The sequence below is a fragment of the Notamacropus eugenii genome, chromosome 2, assembly GCF_028372415.1.
Source record: "Notamacropus eugenii isolate mMacEug1 chromosome 2, mMacEug1.pri_v2, whole genome shotgun sequence".
NCBI classification, from domain to species: domain Eukaryota; kingdom Metazoa; phylum Chordata; class Mammalia; order Diprotodontia; family Macropodidae; genus Notamacropus; species Notamacropus eugenii.
In genome coordinates, this window is record NC_092873.1 from 304314474 (window position 1) to 304334236 (window position 19763).

Below are 19763 nucleotides of genomic sequence, written 5' to 3' on the forward strand. Positions count from 1 at the left end.
CCTCTCACCTCTTCCCTTTTCCCTTCCATTGAAAAAGCTTTTTCTTGCCTCTTTTATGAGATATGATTTACCTCATTCCATTTCTGAGGATCACTTAATCTTAATTTTAATTTCTTAAAACCTAATTTTCATTTTAAATCTTTTGTTTTGATGTCAGTTTTAAATATATTTGTCCCCCTTCCCTTACCCATTGAGCCAGAATAAGTGGCTAACCAACAACTTCACCTGGACTTGACAATATATTCAACGTGGAACACATAGTTCCCACTCCTCCATAAATAAAGGAGAGACTCACGTTATCTTAAAGGTCGTTAGACTTGACAGGGATTGTATTGTGGATTCCTTGCAGGGTATGGTTTCTCATCCACCTTTTTTTTCCATATTCAGAACCTTAGGGGTGTCCAGTTGTTAATTAGATGCAATTACTTGGTCTTAATTGTCTGTAAGGACTACTAAATATGAGGAAGGTGAGATGTTTGAGTAGTTTTCCTGAGAGACCTTCATTTTAAAAAAATTTTATGGCAAATTTTGTTTCAGTATGTAATAAGCCCCATCTTGCTCTCTGAATCCTTCACAGTGTAAAATCTTTGAAAACAGTTAAATCAGACAACATATGGGTGATTTTGATGAGTACGTGCAACCTTCACCTTCAACAGTTTGCCTGTTGAAGCTAGTAACTGTTTCCCATTGTTTTTGATCTGAGATTTGTTACTGTTAAAAGTTCTTGTTTTTAGGGTTGTAGTGCACACGCTGTACTTTTACTGTTCTTTGTTCATTCTGTATCACTTCATGAATTTTTGCTTTATTTCTTTGAATTCTTCACGCATTTATTTTTGTGCCTTAATAATATTCCATTACATCCATATAACACAGATTGTTTAGCTATACTCCAATCATTTGTCATAGAATTTGTTTCTTTCTCTCTTTTTTTTTTGCTATAACAAATAGTGCCTTTATTAATATTTTTTTTAAGATAGGTCTTTTCTTGTCAGTAGCCTATGCAGTACGTAAACCCGACAATCAGATCACTGGTTGAACAATTTTGAAGCGTTTCTTGCATAATTCCAAATTATTTTCCAGAACATTTGATTCTGCTCACAACTGATGTAGTGCGTTAGTGTACCTGTTTTCCTACGTACAAAAAGTACTGACTTTTAAAATTATTCCAAGTATTCTTGGCAGTCATACAGGGTCAGCTTCTACAAGAAGTGAGCCTTTACGAAGAGCTTTGAACCTTTTAAAGCATCCCATGCTGAAAATCATAGGCAAAGGGCCTAGAGGATTTTGCCTGCCCAGCTAACAGGCATCTTTAAATATCTCATCAATTCTCCTCTTCGCTAGATGAGTAGCACTGAATCAATTAATTTTCTTTCTGCACCTCACTTTATTTCAATTTGTACTGAGTTAATCAGCTCTCTGTCTGGAGGTGGATAACATTTTTCAAGAGGACCTCTTAAGTTCCAGTCCAGCTCAAGCTCCTTTAATCTGAAATGGGCCCAGGACATTTGATAATTATATTCCATTTCCTTTCTACCCATACATCCCTTTCTTTGCACCAAAAAGTCCTTTAGTGAGATCCTGCTACAGTATCTGCAAAAACATTTTAATTAAGTATAATCAAAATTACTAGTTTTTCTTCCTGTAATGCTCTCTGTCTCTTGTTTGGTCATAAATTCTTCGCTTTTCCATAGATCCAAAAGGTCCAATTTTCCATGCTCCCCTAATTGCTTAAGATTTATGCCTAAATCATGTAATCGTTTTGACCTTACCTTGAAATACAATGTAAGATGTCAGTCTGTTACCTGTTTTCTGCTAAACTGCTTTCCAGTTTTTCCAGCAACGTTTATGAAATAGTGAGCTGTTGTCCCAAAGTTTGGATTATCAAGCACTAGATTACTATGATCATTTACTGCTGTGTATTGTGTAATAACTTAATAGTAATTGTTTGTCTTTTACCCAGGAACCCTGAGGTTCCCCTCCCAGTTTGACTTTTTTTTTTAATTAAAGGATCCATCCCTTGAGTAACTTAAAGAAGCTTATTGCTCAAAGTGAGAATGTGATAAGACCGTATCCTGAAAGGACCAGGGTCTCATATTGCATCCTGGGCCATCTCCAGTCATCCTGATGAATATCAGGCCATTGGACCCAAATGGCTCAGGAGAAGAAAGTGAGGTTGGTTACCTTGCACCCTCCCTCACTCAAAACAAGTCATGTCATCATCTTGATGTCATGTTCCTCTTTGAGAACAAAGGACAAACATAATTGTGTAGCTAACCTGTTTTACTAATCTGCTACTCTGTTTCTTAGCCATTACTAAATTGTATCAATGATTACTGCTTTGTGATGCTTTGAGATTGAGTATGGCTCAGCCACCTTCCTATACATATTTTTTTCATTAATTCCCTTGATTTTCTTGACCTTTTGTTCTTCCAGATGAATTTTAATATTTTTTCTAGATCTATAAAATTATTTTTGGTAGTTTGATTGGTATGGCAGTGAATAAGTAAATTAAGTAGAATTGTCATTTTTAAAAATTTTGGCTCAGCCTACCCATGAGCAATGAATATTTATTTCCCCATTTGAGGGACAAGTAGGCGGCACAGTACCGCCCTGAAGTCAGGAGAATCTGAATTAAAATCCAGCCTTAGGCATTTGACATTTACTAGCTGTATGACCCTGGGCAAGTCACTTAACCCCATTTACCTTGCAAAAAAAACAGACAAAAATATCTCCTTTTATTTAGATCTGACTTTATTTGTGTGAAAGTGATTTGTAAGATTTGTAATTGTGTTTATATGATTCCTGGGTTTGTCTCAGCAGGTAGACTCCCAAGTATTTTGTTATCTGCAGTTATTTTAAATGGAATATCTCCTTCTATCTCTTCCTGCTGGACTTTGTTAGTAATATATAGAAATGCTGATGATATATGTGGGTTTTTTTATATCCTGCAACTGTGCTGAAGTTGTTAATTATTTTAACCAATTTTTTAGTTCATTCTTTAGGATTCTCTAAGTATACCATCATATCATCTACTAAGAGAGATAGTTTGATTTCCTGATTGTCTATTCTTATTACTTCAATTTCTTTTTCTCTTATTTCTATAGCTAGTATTTCTAGTACAGTATTGAGTAATAATGGTAATGGGGGCATACTTACTTCACCCCTAATTATTATTAGGAGGTCTTCTAGCTTGTCCTCATTACAGATAATACTTGCTGATGATTTTAGTTTTTTTTTTTAATTTTATAATTTTAATTTTAAGGAAAGTTTCATTTATTGCTACATATTCTAGTATTTTTAATAGGAATGTGTGTTTTATTTTGTCAAAAGCTTTTTCCAGTTCTACTGAAATCATAATGATTTTTGTTGGCCTTTTTTTTTTCAGTTGATATGACCAATTATACTGATTGTTTTCCTGATGTTGAACCAACCTTGTATTTCTGGTATAAATCCTACCTGGTTGTAATGTATCATTTTTGTGATATATATTTGCTGTAATCTCCTTGCTAGTGTTTTATTTCATTTCTTTGGTTTCTGTATTCCTTAGGGAAATTGGCCGGTAGTTTTTTCTCTGATTTCATTCTTTCTGAACCATATTTGTATCATAAAAGAAATTTAGTAGGACTTCTTCTTCACATCTTTTTCCAAATAGTTTATATAGTATTGGAACTGATTGTTCTTTAAATGTTTGGTAGAATTCACTTCAGAATCCATCTGGTCCTGGGGACTTTTTCTTAGGGATCTCATTTATGGCTTATTCGATTTCTTTTTTTTAAGATAAGATTATTTAAATCTTACATTTCTTCTTCTGTTAATCTGAGCAATTTATATTTTTGTAAATAAGTATTCATCCATTTCATTTAGATTGTCAGATTTATTGACATAATTGGGCAAGGTAGCTCCTGGTAATTACTTTAATTTCATCTTCATTGGTAGTGAATTCACTCTTTTCATTTTCTATAGTAGTAATTTGATTTTCTTTATTTTTCTTAGTCAAATTAACCTATGGTTTATGTATTTTTTTATTTCTTCATAAAGCCAGCTCTTAGTTTTATTATTAATTAGTTCAGTATTTTTCTTTCAGTTTTGTTAATCTTTCCACTTTGACATTTAATCAGGTGTTTTAATTTGTTTATTTTCTAGTTTTTTTAATTGCATTCCTAGTTCATTGATCTGCTCTTTACTTATTGCTGTAAGCATTCTTGACTTATTGCTATAAGCATTTAGAGACATAAATTTTCCCTTAAGTATTGCTTTGGCTGTGTCCCACAAATTTTGGAATGTTGTCTCATTGTCATTCTATTTAGTGAAATTGTTTCTGTGATTTGTTCTTTGATTAATTTTTAGTGTCTTCTCTCAGCCCTTTATGGAATATGACTTTTAATTGCATTATGGTCTAAGAAGCATGAATTTAATATTTCTGTTTTTCTTCATTTGGCTGTGAGGTTTTTATGCCTTAATGTGGGGTCAGTTTTTGTGTAGCTGCCATGTGTTTGTCCTTCATTCTCAAAGAGGACCATGACATCAAGATGATGACATGACTTGTAGATGACTTTGATTTGAGTGAGGAAGGGCTGTGCAAGGTCACCAACCTCACTTTCTTCTCCTGAACCACCTGGTATGTGCAGCTGAGGAAAAGGTGTATGACTTTCTATTCTCATTCAGTTTTTTTCAGAGGGCTATCATATCTCTAAAATTCTTTTATTCTACTTCTTATTTATTTTATGGTTAGATTTATATAGTTCTCACAGGGAAAAGTTGAGGTTCTCCACTAGTATAGTTTTATATGTCTGTTTTTCTTTTGCTTTGTCTAAGATCATGATTGCTACCCCTCTTTTTTTTTTTATCTCAGCTTTTAAAGCCTAAGAGATTTTGCTCCAGCCCCATATTTTTATTATGTGTGTATGTCTCTATTTTAAGTGTGTTTCTTGTGAATGACATATTGTTGGAGTCTGGTTTATTGATCCATTCTGCTATCTTCTTTCATTTTATGGGTGAGTTCATATTCATATTCACAATTATTATTACTAATTGTGTATTTTCCTCCATCTTCTTTTTTCTCCTTTTTATCCTTTTCTCTCTCTCTTTTTATCTTATCCCTCCTCAAAAGTCTTGTTTCTGACCACTACTTTCTGTTATCCTCCCACCCTTCTATTAACCCCCTTCCCCTCCACCTACTCTGTAGGATAAGATAAATTTCTATACTCAACTGAGTATGTATGTTATTCCTTCATTGAGCTAATTCCAATAAGAGTAAGATTCAAATGTTGCTTACCACCTATCTCATTTGTCCCTCCACTGTAGAAGCTCTTTATTGCATGCCTCTTTTATGTGAGATAATTTTCCCTGTTCTTCCTCTCCCTTCTCCCTTTCCCAATGCATCCCTCTTTCTCATCCCTTTTATTATTTTTTTAAATCATCCCATCATAGTCAACTCAGACCTGTGCTCTCTGCCTATATACACTCCTTTTAACTGCCTTAATAATGATAAAATTCTTAGGAGTTAACAAGTATCATTCTCCCATACAGGAATATAAACAGTTTAACCTTATTGAATCCCTTATGGTTTCTCTTCCATGTTTGCCTTTTCATGCTGCTCTTGAATCTTATATTTGGAAGTCAAATGTTCTCTTTCCCTCTGGTCTTCTCATCAGGAATACTTGAAAGTCCTGTTTCATTAAATGTTCATTTTTTCCCCCTGAAAGATTATATTCAGTTTTCCTGGGTAGGTTATTCTTGGCTGTAATTCTAGCACCTTTGCCTTTGAAATATCATGTGTGAAGCCCTCTGATGTTTTAATGTGGAAACTGCTAAACCTTATACTATCCTGACTTTGGATCCTCAACATTTAACTTGTTTGGGGGGTTTTGTATTGTTCTTTTTTTTCCTAGTTGCTTGCAGCATTTTCTCCTTGACCTGGGAGTTCTGGAATTTGGCTATAATATTCCTGGAAGTTTTCATTTTGGGATTTTTTTCAGGAAGTAATAGGTTAATTCTTTCAGTTTCTATTTTATCTTCTGATTCTAGTCTATCAGACAGACTAGATAGACTGTTTCCTCAACAATTCTTAAAATTTGATGTCTAGCCCCTTTTTTTATCATGACTTTCAGGTAATCCAATATTTCTTAAATTGTCTCTCCTTGATCTATTTTTCAGGTTATTTGTTTTTTTCAGTGAGATAGTTCACATTTTCTTCTATTTTTTTCATTCTTTTGGCATTGTTTTCTTTTGATGTCTCATGTAGTCAGCAGCTCAACCGTTCACCTAAAGCATGAATCTGGACTTCTCCATATATGACCAGTGATTGCATAGCCTCCTCTTGAAGACTTCTTCTAATGGGAAATTTACTCCCTCTTGAGTGTGACAAAGTTAGATGTTTCCTTCATGTCAAACAAACCTGTCTCTATCACTTAAAATTCATTTAAATAGCCATATACCAGCTCTGCCTTCCAGAATTAAGTAGAATTAAGTCTAATTCATTTTCCCCATGACAGTCCTTCAGATATTTGAAAATGTCTTGTTCCCCCCAGCTCCTGTCTCCCAAGTCTTAACGCTTTCTTGAATAAATCCTTGGGAAGACATGATTCTCCTCACAGTCCTCTGGTCACAATTAAGTCTGTCAGTACTCTTCTTAAAATGTGGTAATCTGGCCAGAACACACTAGCTTAGTTTAGAACATAGCAGGAATATAACCTCTGTTGTTATTCTGTTATGCTTCTATTAAATGTAGGCTACAATCTCATTAACTTCTGCAGCTCTAATACCACAACATCAATTAGTGGCTGACTTACTGACCACATTCAGGAGAGCTAGGTGAGCCCTAGCCATCTCCTCACTTATCTTGGATTTTACATCTTTGTTCACGACTTTTAGGTCTCTGTGCCCCAGTCTAAAAAACAAAAATGAACAAAATGAGAGTTGAGTAGTTGAACCTTTCTGACCAATATCTCTGTGTCACAAAGTTTCTTAAAGATGTTCTTGTCCTCAGCATTGTCCAGAAGACTTCACAAGTCCTTATTCCTTGCCTAGTTACTTACTTTTGCTTTTTTCACAAAAGCCTTCCTTCATCTATGTATGTCTTTTAAAAATCTGAATTAGTAAAATTGTGTAGCCATATCTTTTTTTTAGATCATTTCTACTTTTCTTGTTCACTGGAAACGTATGTGTTTATTTCACCAGATTTCATTCTTTAGAGCAGCCAAGCCTTTTCACCTGGCTTTTATATTACTCTATGAATCCAACCTATCCCTTTTTCCTTGAAATCTGCTGTTTTGCAGTCAAGGATAGACAATAAACTATGCCCAGTATTCCTTTTTTTAATCTATTATTATTTTGGTAGATAGTAGAATGTAAAACTTTTTGAGGCCAGGGATTGGTTCAACTCTCTTTGAAGAAGCCTTGTACCTGATAGATGCTTAATAAATGTTCCTTGAATTTTGAGTAAGCTTTTAAGATCTGCCTGGGCAATGAGGGAGATAGATCATCCTAAGTACGAATGAGGTGGTCAGATCTATGCCTTAGGAATATCAATTTAGCAGCTCTAACAACAACAACAACAGCAACAGCTAACATTTATTTATGGAGAATGGATTAGAAAGAGGGGAAATTAGGGACAGCAAGAACATTTGAAAGGTTATTACAGTAATCTTCAGGCAAAATAAGAGTTTTAGCCAGGATGTTGGCTGAGTGGAAATAAAGTGATGGATTCGAGAGATATTATAGAAATAGAATCAACAAGACTTAGCAGCTGATTAGATATGAGGGGTGAAGGATAAGGGGTGAACCTGCAGTGGAAGGAGGTTTGAGGGAGAAGGTCATGAGTTCTGTTTTGAACATGCTGAGTTTGAGGTGACTAAGGGATATTTAGAGATAGCTGCCAGTGGGAAATGCAAAACATCACAAAAGAAACTAATAAGGCTTGATTTCTAGATGTGAGGCTTGAGTACATATTGATGAGAGTTGAAAACATTTTTGCTGAAAAAGATCCTAACAGAGAAGATATAGAGAGAAAAGAGAAGAAAGCCCAGAGCAAAGCCATAAGGTATATAAGGACTGGATAATGTTCCAGCAAAGAAGATAGAGAATGGAACAGCCAGACAGGTAGGTAGAGAAGCCGAAGAGAACACAAAGACCCCAGAAGGAGGGGATAGTCAACAATATTTAATGCTCCATTGAGGTCATCCATCAGATTTGACAGTTAAAAGATCTTTAGTAAATCCTGAGTGATGAGGTTCCTTTAAATTCTTTAATCCCCCTTCTGATCCCCTTTAATGCTAGTGCCTTCCTCTTGATAAAAATCTTCAATTTATCTTGTTTATATGTTGTTTGCATGTTGTTTCCCTCTCCACCCATTAGACTAAGCTTTTTGAGAACAGGGGCTGGGTTTTGTTTTGTTTTTGTCTTTCTGCAGTATTTAATACTTTATGTAGCAAGTAGTAGGCACTTAATAAATGCTTATTCTCTGAGATAAGAATACTGATTGCAAAGGATAGAGTAGTGAGTAGGAGAGAAAGTGAAGGCAGTAAATGTAAGCAGCTTTCCCTAGCTTGGCTGTAAAATGAGTGGGAGAAGGGACATGTAGCTTAAGGGAATTTTAGAATCAAGTTCCGATTTTTTTTTTTAAAGGATGGAAGAGATCTTGGTGTGTTTGTCAGCAATAGAAATTAAGGGAGATTGAAAATTGGGGAGAAAAGGGGGTGGTCCACCAAAGAGCTAAAAAGTGATGGTAATAAGGGCACAGATAGAAAGGCTGGTATTGATAAGAAGAGCTACTTCCTCTTCAGAGCCTGGAGCATAGGAGGAGAGTCTGAAGTATCTTAGAGACCATTTGAAGTATAGAGTGGGGATGAAGTGAAGCTCAGGATGGATAGTATCAGTTTTCTCAATGAAATCCTTGGTGAGGTCTCCTAAGAGGGGGAGGGGAAAAGAGCAGAAGAAGTGGCTTGACGAAGAAAAGATTTAGGACAGAAGCTGAGAAAAGTGGTTTAAAAAAATCTGTCAGAAAAGAAAGTATGCAATGCCCATCAAGAAGATTTTTTTAAAAAACTGTTTTTTATTTTTTTAAGATTGCAAGTTCTGCAACTAGACACTATAGAGAAGTATTCCCAGATGAATTTTTTTAAATCATGAAACTTAACTTTCCTTCATTACTAGCATGAGTTTTATTTTTGGAGTAACAATTTGCAATATTAAACTATAATATCTTTTTCCTCTCAATTAGGGATCCATCCGTCTCTAAGTCTGTAGAACGGATTTTTAAAATCTGGGAAGAGAGAAATGTATACCCTGAAGAAACTATTGTGGTACTAAAAGAAGCTTTGAGTAAGTATCTAGTTTTTCTTAAATTTTTGAATCTCAGTTTCTTTACCTTTTGTCTTTGCTTTTTTTAAGGGGTGGGGTAGGACACCCCCAGATGGACTTCCTACAAAGAATACTTTTTTTGGTTGTTAAGTAAGTTAACTTAGGGCCTGTAGAAAAAATACAGCTGAAGTGGAGTACATCAAGTATATGATATGCATACATACGAAAATGACAAATGTGTCCTCTGCTTTTGCTAGAATAATGCAAGTTAGAGCATTTTGGGTACTACTGAAATAGAGAATTTTTGCTGCTCAGTGCTTGTATTATTAATCTAAATCTACTCTTCTTCTGTCACCTATTGTTGAATTCAAGAATGAGGGTACTAGTTCTCATTGTTAGCACATACACCTTGTTCTTCACATACCTTTGGTTTGTTTAGATACTAAAATAATGAGTATTTACATTAAAACTGTCTTGACTTGAAGCAGAGAAATCTCCATTTACTTTCTTCCTGTGAATTGGTTGAATAACTTATTAAAACTGAAGGAGCCAGTAATTTCTGACACTGACCAGCAATTATACATAAGTTTATTTTTAAAAATAGAAATATTTTCTAAGAAGCTGTTGAATTTCTAATTGCAGTTCATTAAGAGGGAATTTTTTACATCTTCCTCCATTCTTCTTGGTCATTAATTCATTGACTTTAGAAAAATTTTGTTTGGCAGCTTCTTAGATTTGGGTGGGCATTTTTGAGAAAGAGAGAGAGACAGAGGACAAAAAGAAAGAAACCACACACAATCGTGGATTTTCTTTTATCATGCTGCAACTTTGGCAAAACTGAAGTGGAGAGTCAGAGCAGCTTCCCGTAATGCCAGGCTGCAGCAACTGAAATGTTTTCCAGGTACCACTTTCAAAACTCAGAAGCAGCTGAAAGAAAATCTGAACAAACAACCGAATAAGCTGTGGAAGAAATCACAAAGTAAGGAAACAAAAGTGACCTATCTCAACTAATGTAAAATTACCTCCTTTTTTGTGGAGCAGAAGAAAATGTTAACCATTTGGCAACGCACCTGGCATAAACCATGGGCAAGCCTGTTGTTCAAGTCTGGGAAGCTCCCACTGGCATACTCTTAGAAGGCACCAAGGAGTTGCTGCTAGAAAACCACTTTTAAGCAATGAAAACACATCAAAAGGGTTTAAATATGCCAAGATTCAAGAGTAGTTGGGGGATACTTTAAAAAGAAAAGAAGAAAATAATCTCATTATGGTAATTCTCAGGCTTATTTTCAGGTTCAAAGATACATGAAGTTAGAGGCATTAAACAACAGAGCTGAAGAAGAGAATAGACATAAGAAGCGTTTCTGTAGACAGCCACGAAATCCATCAGATTGGGGGACACCCTCTACCAGAGTAGGCATGGACCTCCCTCCTGGCCAGAAGCTTATTCTCTAACTGGAGCTCTCCTTATGTTTACCATACTTTATGAAAGCTTCCCAACAAAAGAGCAAGGGAATGGATTCTACTGCGTGGAGTAGCCAGTGTGAGCCAGAACTGAGAAATATTGAGATAGACTTGAAAGCATGGAGGGAATCAAGGTAATAGACAGTGGAAATCAGTAGCTAAGAGCAAGATAACTTGAGATGGTTTTGCTCCAGCAGCCATATAATATTCATTGCGAATTAGGGAGACCACTGGCATCATTTTGTCCATAATTTGCAAAAAAAAGTAAAAGCCAAAATTTCAACAAAGTATCAACCATAGATATCTTTAGAACTTTCTCTACCTGCGTCTGCTATTAGTAAAGGTACACTGGGCTAAAGATGTAGGGATAGAAAAAGAGACATCCATAAAGGATGTTCTTCAGCCACTATTCACAATTAATTGACTTAAGAGACAGATTCTATATTAGGTGGTGTTGAAATGCTTCTACTGCACAGCAGAATAGGACAACTATGTCCTGCCACTTAGTATTTCAGAATTTGTAGGGTTTCCAGGGAATATTTGGAGGTAAGTGGGCTAAGGCCAACTGAATAATAGAGTATGTATTTTTCTCTTTTGCTACATTAAAAATGCCAAAATTTCTGTTCTGAAGAGTATTTCCCTCATTGCCTTCAGAAAATCCCTAATGTTTAAAATAATGACACAACACAGATATGCAAATGCATGTTTGACATATATTCAAAGAAAAAACTTTTAGACTACGTGTCTCATGGAACTTAGAAAAAAGGGTTTTTTTCTTAATTGCAGGTGCAACTCTCTATATTTCCTTGACTTCTAAATTCATTTGTTTGCTTGATTCCAACAGCCTCCACCAACCCTAAAGCTGCTCTCAAGTCTAAGATAGTCGCCGAATTTCGGGTAAGTTACAAAATAGTGAAATTTGCCAAAGCAGCATATTGTATACTAGTCACTTTTAACAAACATTTTCCTTGCTTATATTTTATTTATATTTTCCATAGATAGATATAGATTCATGGCTATATCTCTGTCTGTCTTTTGAGAGATGGGAGAATCAGTGAGATTAGGGCCAGAGTTGGGGAAGCTGCATGTGGCCCTGTAGATCCTCAAGTGTAACCCTTTAACTGAGTCCATTTTACAGAATTTTTATTAATCCCCTTTTATTAAGGGGATTTGTTGTGTGAAGTTTCTACTCAGTAGGCCACACTGAAGGACCTAGAAGACTATGTGTGACCCCAAGGCTGCAGATTCCCTATCCCAATCCCACCCCCAGACTAGGCAGTTTGATATTTATTAATGTATTATTTTATTTGAGTGAGAACATGCTTTTAAGGCACATATTCAAGGTACCAAGAGAGGAACATGTTAAAGTTCTGATAACTAAAGGAGTATGGCAGCATGGAAAAGTGAACAGAGAGCAGGTTTAAGAGTTAGGAAAATCTCGGTCCAAGTCCTGCTCCTGGCAGATCCTCTGTATGATCTCTTGGCAAGTCCCTTAATCTCCAAGTGCCCCAGGCAACTTTCCTTCTGTAAGTTGTAGAGAGGTTACCATTCTGCACTGGTGGAAGAAGTTTCCGTACTGGGAATTCTCTGCGGAGATGAAATCATAGTTCTGGTCTGACTCTTTCCCTTCAACCCTTTCCACCTCCCTCCACCAACCCCACCACACCACCCCCAAAAAAGAATCCTAAGGAGGTCCCTTCCTTTATGAAAAATCTGTTAAAATCAAATTTGTATGTCTGGGAATTAAAGTATAGAATGTTATTGAGAACAACATCTTAAAGGAATTTTAAGGAAAATATTCTCTTGAAAATTGTTGTTTTGGTCAATAATGTGCATAGAATCCCCTGAATTTTTAGATAAGGAATGTTGGAGCTACTACCCTTCAAAGTTTTATTAAACCTTGACCATATTAGACTGAAAACAGGTATGGTACAGAATAATCAGAGAAGTGTACACTACTGTAGTATGTTGTAATATGCTAAATCCTGTGGTGGCTGTGTTCAGTCCCAGGCTCTCATTGATGAACTGCTGCTATACAAGCGTTCTGAGGACCAGATTGAACTGAAGGAGAAGCAGCTGGCCACTATGCGAGTAGATGTGTGCAGTACAGAGACCCTCAAGTGCTTAAAAGGTAAAATTAAAAAGTCTTTTTTATTGTGCATTGACTCAACTCTGCGCACATGTGTTTGTGTGTGTATGTGTGTGTGTGTGTGTGTGTGTGTGTGTGTGTGTGTGTACACATAGATATATGGGAGGGGAGGGAGCAGTGCAAGGTTATTAGGAGCTTTATAAGCCAGAGGATTTTATATTTGATACTGGAGTTAATGGGGGACCAGCCACTGATGTTTTGAATTGGGAGAACTAGGTTGATATTGTCCAATCTATGTTTTAAGAAGGTTAATTTGATAGCTGAAGTGTGTGGATGAACTGGGGAGAAGAGACAGAGACACCAACCAGCAGGCTATTAAAATAATCAGGACATGGGGTGTTGGCCTGTACCAGGTACTTTCAGTGTCAAAAGAGAATGGAGTCTATATAAGAGATATTACAAAGGTAAAATTTATAGGACTTGACCAGTAATTGGGTATGTGGGATGAGAATGTAAGGAGTCAGAGGAGATGAGCCCTAGAATGTGAACTTGAGCAACAGGGAGGATGGTGGTACCCTCAACAGGAAGAGGGAATAGTTTTGAGGGGAAAGATAATGAGTTCATGTTGAATTTAAGATGCCTATTGGACATCCAGTTTGAGATTGAACCTGGAGGGAAAGAGGTTGGCGCTGGACAAGTAGGTCTTCGAGCCATCTGCTAATAATTTAATCAAGGGAGCTGAAAAGATCACAAAGGGAAATAGTATAGAGGGAGAAAAAAAGAGGGCCAGGACAAGCTGTGTGAGACCCCCACTGTTTGCAGATGTGATGTGGATGATGATCCGCCTAAAGAAGCAGAGAAGGGGCCACCTAGGAAGGAAGAGAACCCACAGAGTGCCCTGTCATGAAAACCAAGAGAGTGATAACAGTGTCAGAGGCCACAGAGAGGTTAAGAAAGATGAACATTGAGAATATGATTTGGCAGTTAAGCAATCATTGATAACTTCGGAGAGAGCAGTTTCAGTTGAGTGATGAGGTTAGAAGCCAAACTTCAAAGAATTGCGAGTGACAAGAAAAGAAGTGGATGCATCTCTCACAGGTGGCCTTCTCAAGGAATTTAGCCACTAAAGGGAAGAAAGAACTTGCAGGGATGGTTGAATCAAGTGAGGATTTTTTGAGAATGGAGTAGACATGGGCATGTTTATAGGTAACAGGGAAATAACCAACAGAAAATTATTATCAGTGTATATATCCTTCTTTCTTTGGTGGGTTTTTGGGGGGGGGTATTATTTTTCTTCATATTTCATATAGATTTTTCCATATTATGTACAGAATTCATATCTGTCAGTCTAAGTGGCAGAATCTAAATATGTTTGTACAATAGGTTTGTGCTTTTTCTTTTCCTTCCTAGAGTTTATCTCAGTGGTGGGAATATTTGATCATGGGGATCATGATCAGGTTTATAACTAAACACATTACTAAGGTGCTCCATCAAACTGTTTTGACAATGCAAATTACATGGTGAAAGCATCTGTTTCTCTATAGATTTTCCACTGTTGGGTTTTTATCATTTTTATTTATTTTTGCTTAAAATTTCCTTGTTTTAAGTGGAGTGATCCATTTTCTTAATAGAGGTAACATTTTTAAGGAGATAGGCAAACTAATTTCTTCCTGTGGTTCTAGAAAACAGATTGTTCGTGGTATTAATTTCTTAAGTTGTGATTTAATAAATATAAATGGCAAATAAAACCTTACCTGCCTTCCTGTTCCTCTAGTACAGTCTTTCTTAAGCTTATTTGGTTTTGTCTGTTAGACTTTGTTCAGCTAGTTAGGGCATGTGTTCATGTGGCAGACAAGAGAGGTGGAGAAGATGCCAGGTCTCAAATTTTAAGTCTAAGCTCTGCTACTTCCTGCCTGCCCCCTTTGACCTTGATGCAAGTCACTTAGTCTCTGGACCTCATTTTCCACTTCTATAAATGAGGGCAGTTAGATCAGCTTTTCCTCTGAGTTCTAAATAGAGATTAACTTCTGTGAGGATCTAGTGATACAACATAGTGACACCCATATCATCCAGTTGTTTTCTCCCTATTCTGTGACTACAAGATGTACCTTCATCCCAAATGCATGTCATTGATCACAGAAAGGTAATGGAGAAGAGATTATGTAAATCCATATGCTGAATAAATAGTTCAAGGTACTTGCCTTACCTGGATTAGGTTAGTAGAGTTTGGGGTTTGCTTGTTTTTTTCAAATATGAAGGATATAATGTTTTTAGTGTGATGCAGAGAGGTCACTTTCTCTTACTTAACCCTTTTGAACCTTGGCTTCCTCACCTTTAAAGAAAATAATGTTTGCCCTACATGCTGCACAGGATTGCTGAGAAGGCTGTACCTAGGTTACATCATTGCCATCTGTGTCTCATTTTGGTTCTGATTCTGAGATGAAACAGTGCACACAATGATCCCAGAAAATGGGTCTTTCCCAGAACTGAGAAAACTAAGTAACCCTCCTTAGGGCTTGTATTCTTCTGTACTCTGAAGCATAAAAGGGACCTCAATTGCCACCTTGTCCAGGGAGGACCCAGAGAGAACTCCTCTCTACAGCTTGTTAATAATTCAAGTTCTTTCAGACTTAACATGCTACTCTTCTTCCTCTACAGGATAAAGAGGTATTGATCTAACTATCCAGCATTAACAAACATTTATTATACACATACTGTTAAGTCAGGTATTATGTGACAGAATTTAAGGATTCATCTTTGAAAATCATCTACTTATATGATAGGTGAAACTGTGGTAGGAGTATAAAAAAATTGGGTTGAAATTTGTTTTGTTATGTCACATTGACATCGAGTTCAGTAAGGAAAGAAGCAGTTGCCACATTTTAGTTACGTTTACAGCTATTTTCAAGGAGTCACTAGGCCTCCTTCCCCCTTTTCTCTGTCCCTTCCCCCAGCAAGGTCATTTAAATCATATTTGGCGGTTGTAGGAATTGGGAACGTTCTTTTGGGTGTTAGCTTGTGGACCATGCAGTAGGTCATTCTCTGGGGCAACAAAAGCGGGTCCCTGGATTTTTGAGAGAGAACTTAACTCAACAGTGTTTTCATTTATTTAGCATAGGTTCTTTTAAGTGACTACACCATGCAGTGCATTGTGGTGGGTACGGAGAAAGATGCAAAGATTGATATAATATATTTTTTGCCCTTTGGGAGTTTACGATTTATTCTAGGTTTAGCTTTCAGATTCCTGATCTGAATGCCTCTATCATTTAAGATAAAACTGGTGGGAAAAAGTTTTCCAAAGAATTTGAAGAGGCAAGCTCCAAGCTGGAAGAATTTGTGAATGGCTTAGACAAGCAGGTGAAGAATGGGCCCTCACTGACAGAGGCACTGGAGAATGCTGGAATTTTCTATGAAGCTCAGTACAAGGAAGTCAAAGTGGTGGCCAATGTAAGTGATTAAACATCCTGATGGTAATACCTTTGTGGGTCATTGGGTATTTGTCTTATGGGATAACCTGCACTTTGGAAAGAGCCCTGATGACCTGTGACTACTAAATACTCTGCCTGTTAGCCGTTGGGATTCTTTCTAGAGATTGTCTCAAACTGGCTAGAATTTACTTTCTGAGAAAAATTGAAAACTTCTTGGCAGAAAGGAAAGTCTTTTCTTACTTTATATCCCACTCAGTATTGCTAGTACACAGTGCTATGTACTACAGACATGCTTGGTTAATTTGAACTGAATCAAAATAACTATTAGTTTTTTCCTTAGAAAAATGAATGGTTCTGTCCCTCTCCATCAGGCATATAAAACCTTTGCTAACAGAGTGAACAATTTAAAGAAGAAACTGGATCAGCTTAAGTCAACCCTGCCTGATCCTGAAGAATCTCCAGTCCCTTCACCAAGCATGGATGCTCCCTCACCGACTGGTTCTGAGTCCCCTTTCCAAGGAATGGGAGGAGAGGAATCCCAGTCACCAGCTGTGGAGAGTGAGAAGTCAGCCACACCAGAGCCTGCTACAGATAACCGAGATGTGGAAGATATGGAACTCTCAGATGTGGAGGATGATACATCAAAAATCATTGGTATGTCCGTATGGGATAAGCAAACACTTGCATATCATTGTACTTTAGTATTCCAAAGGAAGAAATGCTGGTCTCTTTTTACCACCAGATTTGGACTTAGGAAAAGCGAAAATAGTTTGGTGTTGTTTCATGGTAGATTGCCCATAGACAGCCTCTACGGATACCTTACTTAGTCCTTTACAGTTGGGAAAGGAAGGATACTAACTAGAGCTGTCTTCCTGATTCTCTCTTAAGAACTGATAGACTGACTGTTTTCTGAAGCTTTTTCTAAACTGGCTTGAGGTGCCGGGATGTCACTGCCGGGCCATTATTACATTATACTAGTCCCACTTATTCTTGCTGTTACGAGTGGGTCACATTTTATATCATGTTATATTCCCAATGAAGTCTGAGTATAATTATTTTAAAATCTAAGTTTAATTAGGAGGGTTTTAAAAAGTAAAAAGTACTTAAGGAAATGGATGTAGAAGAATCAGAAAGGACTCTATTCACTCCTCCCTGCCTTCTCTTCCTACCTTGTCATTCTTTCTTAGACCACCTGCAGTCTGCCTTCCAGGCTCATTGCTCAACTGAAACTTGCTCTCTCCCAAGCTACCAATAGCTTGTTAATTGCCTAATCTTATGGATTTTTCTATCCTTATTCTATTGACAACAGCTTTCCCTCTTTCTCTCTTTTCTCTGGGTTTCTAGGACACTGCTTTCTTTTGGTATTCCTCCTACCTATATGAATATTCCTTCTCAGTCTTCTTCACTCATTCACCCACAGCATTCCCCCCCATACAGCTATGGGTATACCTCGGGGTTGTGTCTTGGGACCTTTTTACTACTCTTCTGTCTTTCTTGCTGGCTTTATCAGCTTGCATAGGTTCAGTTATCATTTTGATACAGGTGACTCCTTGATCTGTATATCCAGCCCTACTATCTTTAGTCTGCCATCATCAACTCTCTCTCACACATCTTAAATTGAGTGTCCCAGAGACCCAACACATCTAAAACAAAACTCATCTTTTCCCCAAAACCTTAGCTTCCTCAGTCTTTCTTATTACTATCAAGAGCTCTAACAGTCACCCTCGATTACAATCTCAGTGTCCTCCTTGACTCCTCACTCTTAATTCATGTATCCAGTCAGTTGCCAGGTGTTGTCATTTCTCTCCCACAACATCTCTCCTCTCCTACACATCCCCTCTCCACCCACATGGCTGTCATCACAGTTGCCAAAGCGATTTTCCTGAAGCCTCAGAAAACCATCCTCTAAATCTTCCACCGGCTTTCCCCGTTAAGTCCAGGGTCAATTATAAACCCCACTCTTTGTCATTTAATGCTCTTCGTAAACCAGTCCCATCCCTAATTCTTCCTACTTTGTTAATAAGCATTGTGCCCTACAAATGTCACAGCTCAACCATACTGAATTTCTTGCTGTTACTCACATGTAACACTATCTCCTAAATCATTGCCTTTGCGTTAGTTTTCCCCTGTTTTTCCTTTCTGCTTTTAGTTTTGTAGTCTGATTTTCTTCCAGATTCATTTCAAGCACCACCTTTTCCATGGCCCCTTTCCTGGACCTCCCAGCTCTAGTGCCTTTCTGCCCAAGACTGCTTTCTATTTGTTTCCTATTTGTGTAGTATTTATCTGGCTACAGACTGTCTCCCATGTTAGAATATAATCTTGAGATCTAGACCCTTTATCTTTAACCTTAGCACCTTGAAGAGTACTTGGTACTGGAAAATGCTTAATAAATTCTTGTTAGTCAGAGAAGAATATAGTTTAATTAGAAAACGTGCTGTGAAAGGTGAAATTCTATGAAATTTTGATCTAGTTTGTAAAATGGTAGAACAAGAATTTAAGGAATTAAGGGGAAACAACTCATGATAGTATTTCTCTGTAGCATTTGTAAATTTCAGTCACAGATTCAATTAGAAATCAGTAAAGAAACATAGTACCCCTTTATCAGAAGTAAAACAGGCCATCAACAGGATGCCTTTTTCTTTTTAAACAGTGGAGGACAGGAAGGAAAAACCTGTTGAGAAGCCAACTATACCCACGTCTGCACCCACTAAACTAACAGAAAGTGTCCCAAAGGCAGCACCATGCACCACAGCTTCTGTGGCTGTGACATCAACTCCACCACCACCAAAACCCATGAGCTCATCCGTTCTGCCCCCTTCCCCTGCCCTGGCTTTGCCGAATCTAGCCAATGTGGATCTGGCAAAGATCAGTTCCATCCTTAGCAGTCTGACATCCGTCATGAAGAATACAGGTAAGTGCCAGTGAGGAGGGTGGGAAAAAAATCACTCTCAAGTATTAAGTTAGGCTAATATTTTTAAAATGTAATTATAATTTAAATGGAGACTGCTTAACTAGTCTTTAAAAGGGAAAAATATTTTTCAATAATAAACTCTCTAGTAGCGAAACACTTTCCATCTTGTGAGCAACATCTCTCCTTCTGTTTAGTTGTTAAATGACAGCATTTATTGAGCGCACAATATGTATGGATCCCTGTAGTGTGGATCCAGTATATCCACTGGGAAAGTATAGTGACTTTACCCTTGTCCCACTCAAAATTTAGTGGGGGGAAATGAAATACATACATCATGAATTAAGGATAGAGGGCTGTGGAGATGCCAAGTAAGGGAAAACTACCAGGAACCTTATTTTCTAAGCAGTCTCTTGCTTAAAGTGAGATGAACTTTTTTGTGGATAGCCTCTAAAATGCTTGATTTATTCAGCAGAGGAGAATATATGAGGATTAGTTGTAGGGACTAGGGAGGCATAATGGCTGTTTCTTAAGTATTTAAAAGGCTATCGAGTGAAAAGTTATCAAACTTCTTTTC

At 37.1% G+C, this 19763-nt stretch overlaps 1 protein-coding gene across 7 annotated transcripts in view; it reads left to right on the top strand.

Moving 5' to 3' along the window:
* RPRD2 (regulation of nuclear pre-mRNA domain containing 2) overlaps positions 1–19763 on the top strand; it is a 98844-nt gene that overhangs the window by 63858 nt on the left and 15223 nt on the right. For 5 of the 7 annotated variants that reach the window (XR_011974878.1, XM_072644695.1, XM_072644693.1 and 2 more), the window contains exons 3-9: positions 9221–9321; positions 10202–10279; positions 11606–11658; positions 12766–12892; positions 16122–16297; positions 16650–16932; positions 18929–19189. Coding sequence is in view for 6 of the 7 variants with exons in the window: in XM_072644695.1 (XP_072500796.1) it covers positions 9221–9321; positions 10202–10279; positions 11606–11658; positions 12766–12892; positions 16122–16297; positions 16650–16932; positions 18929–19189 (1079 nt within the window). In the remaining variant the exon portion in view is untranslated. The remainder of the gene's footprint in view (positions 1–9220; positions 9322–10201; positions 10280–11605; positions 11659–12765; positions 12893–16121; positions 16298–16649; positions 16933–18928; positions 19190–19763) is intronic. The other 2 variants (XM_072644694.1, XM_072644698.1) reach the window with 1 other exon arrangement.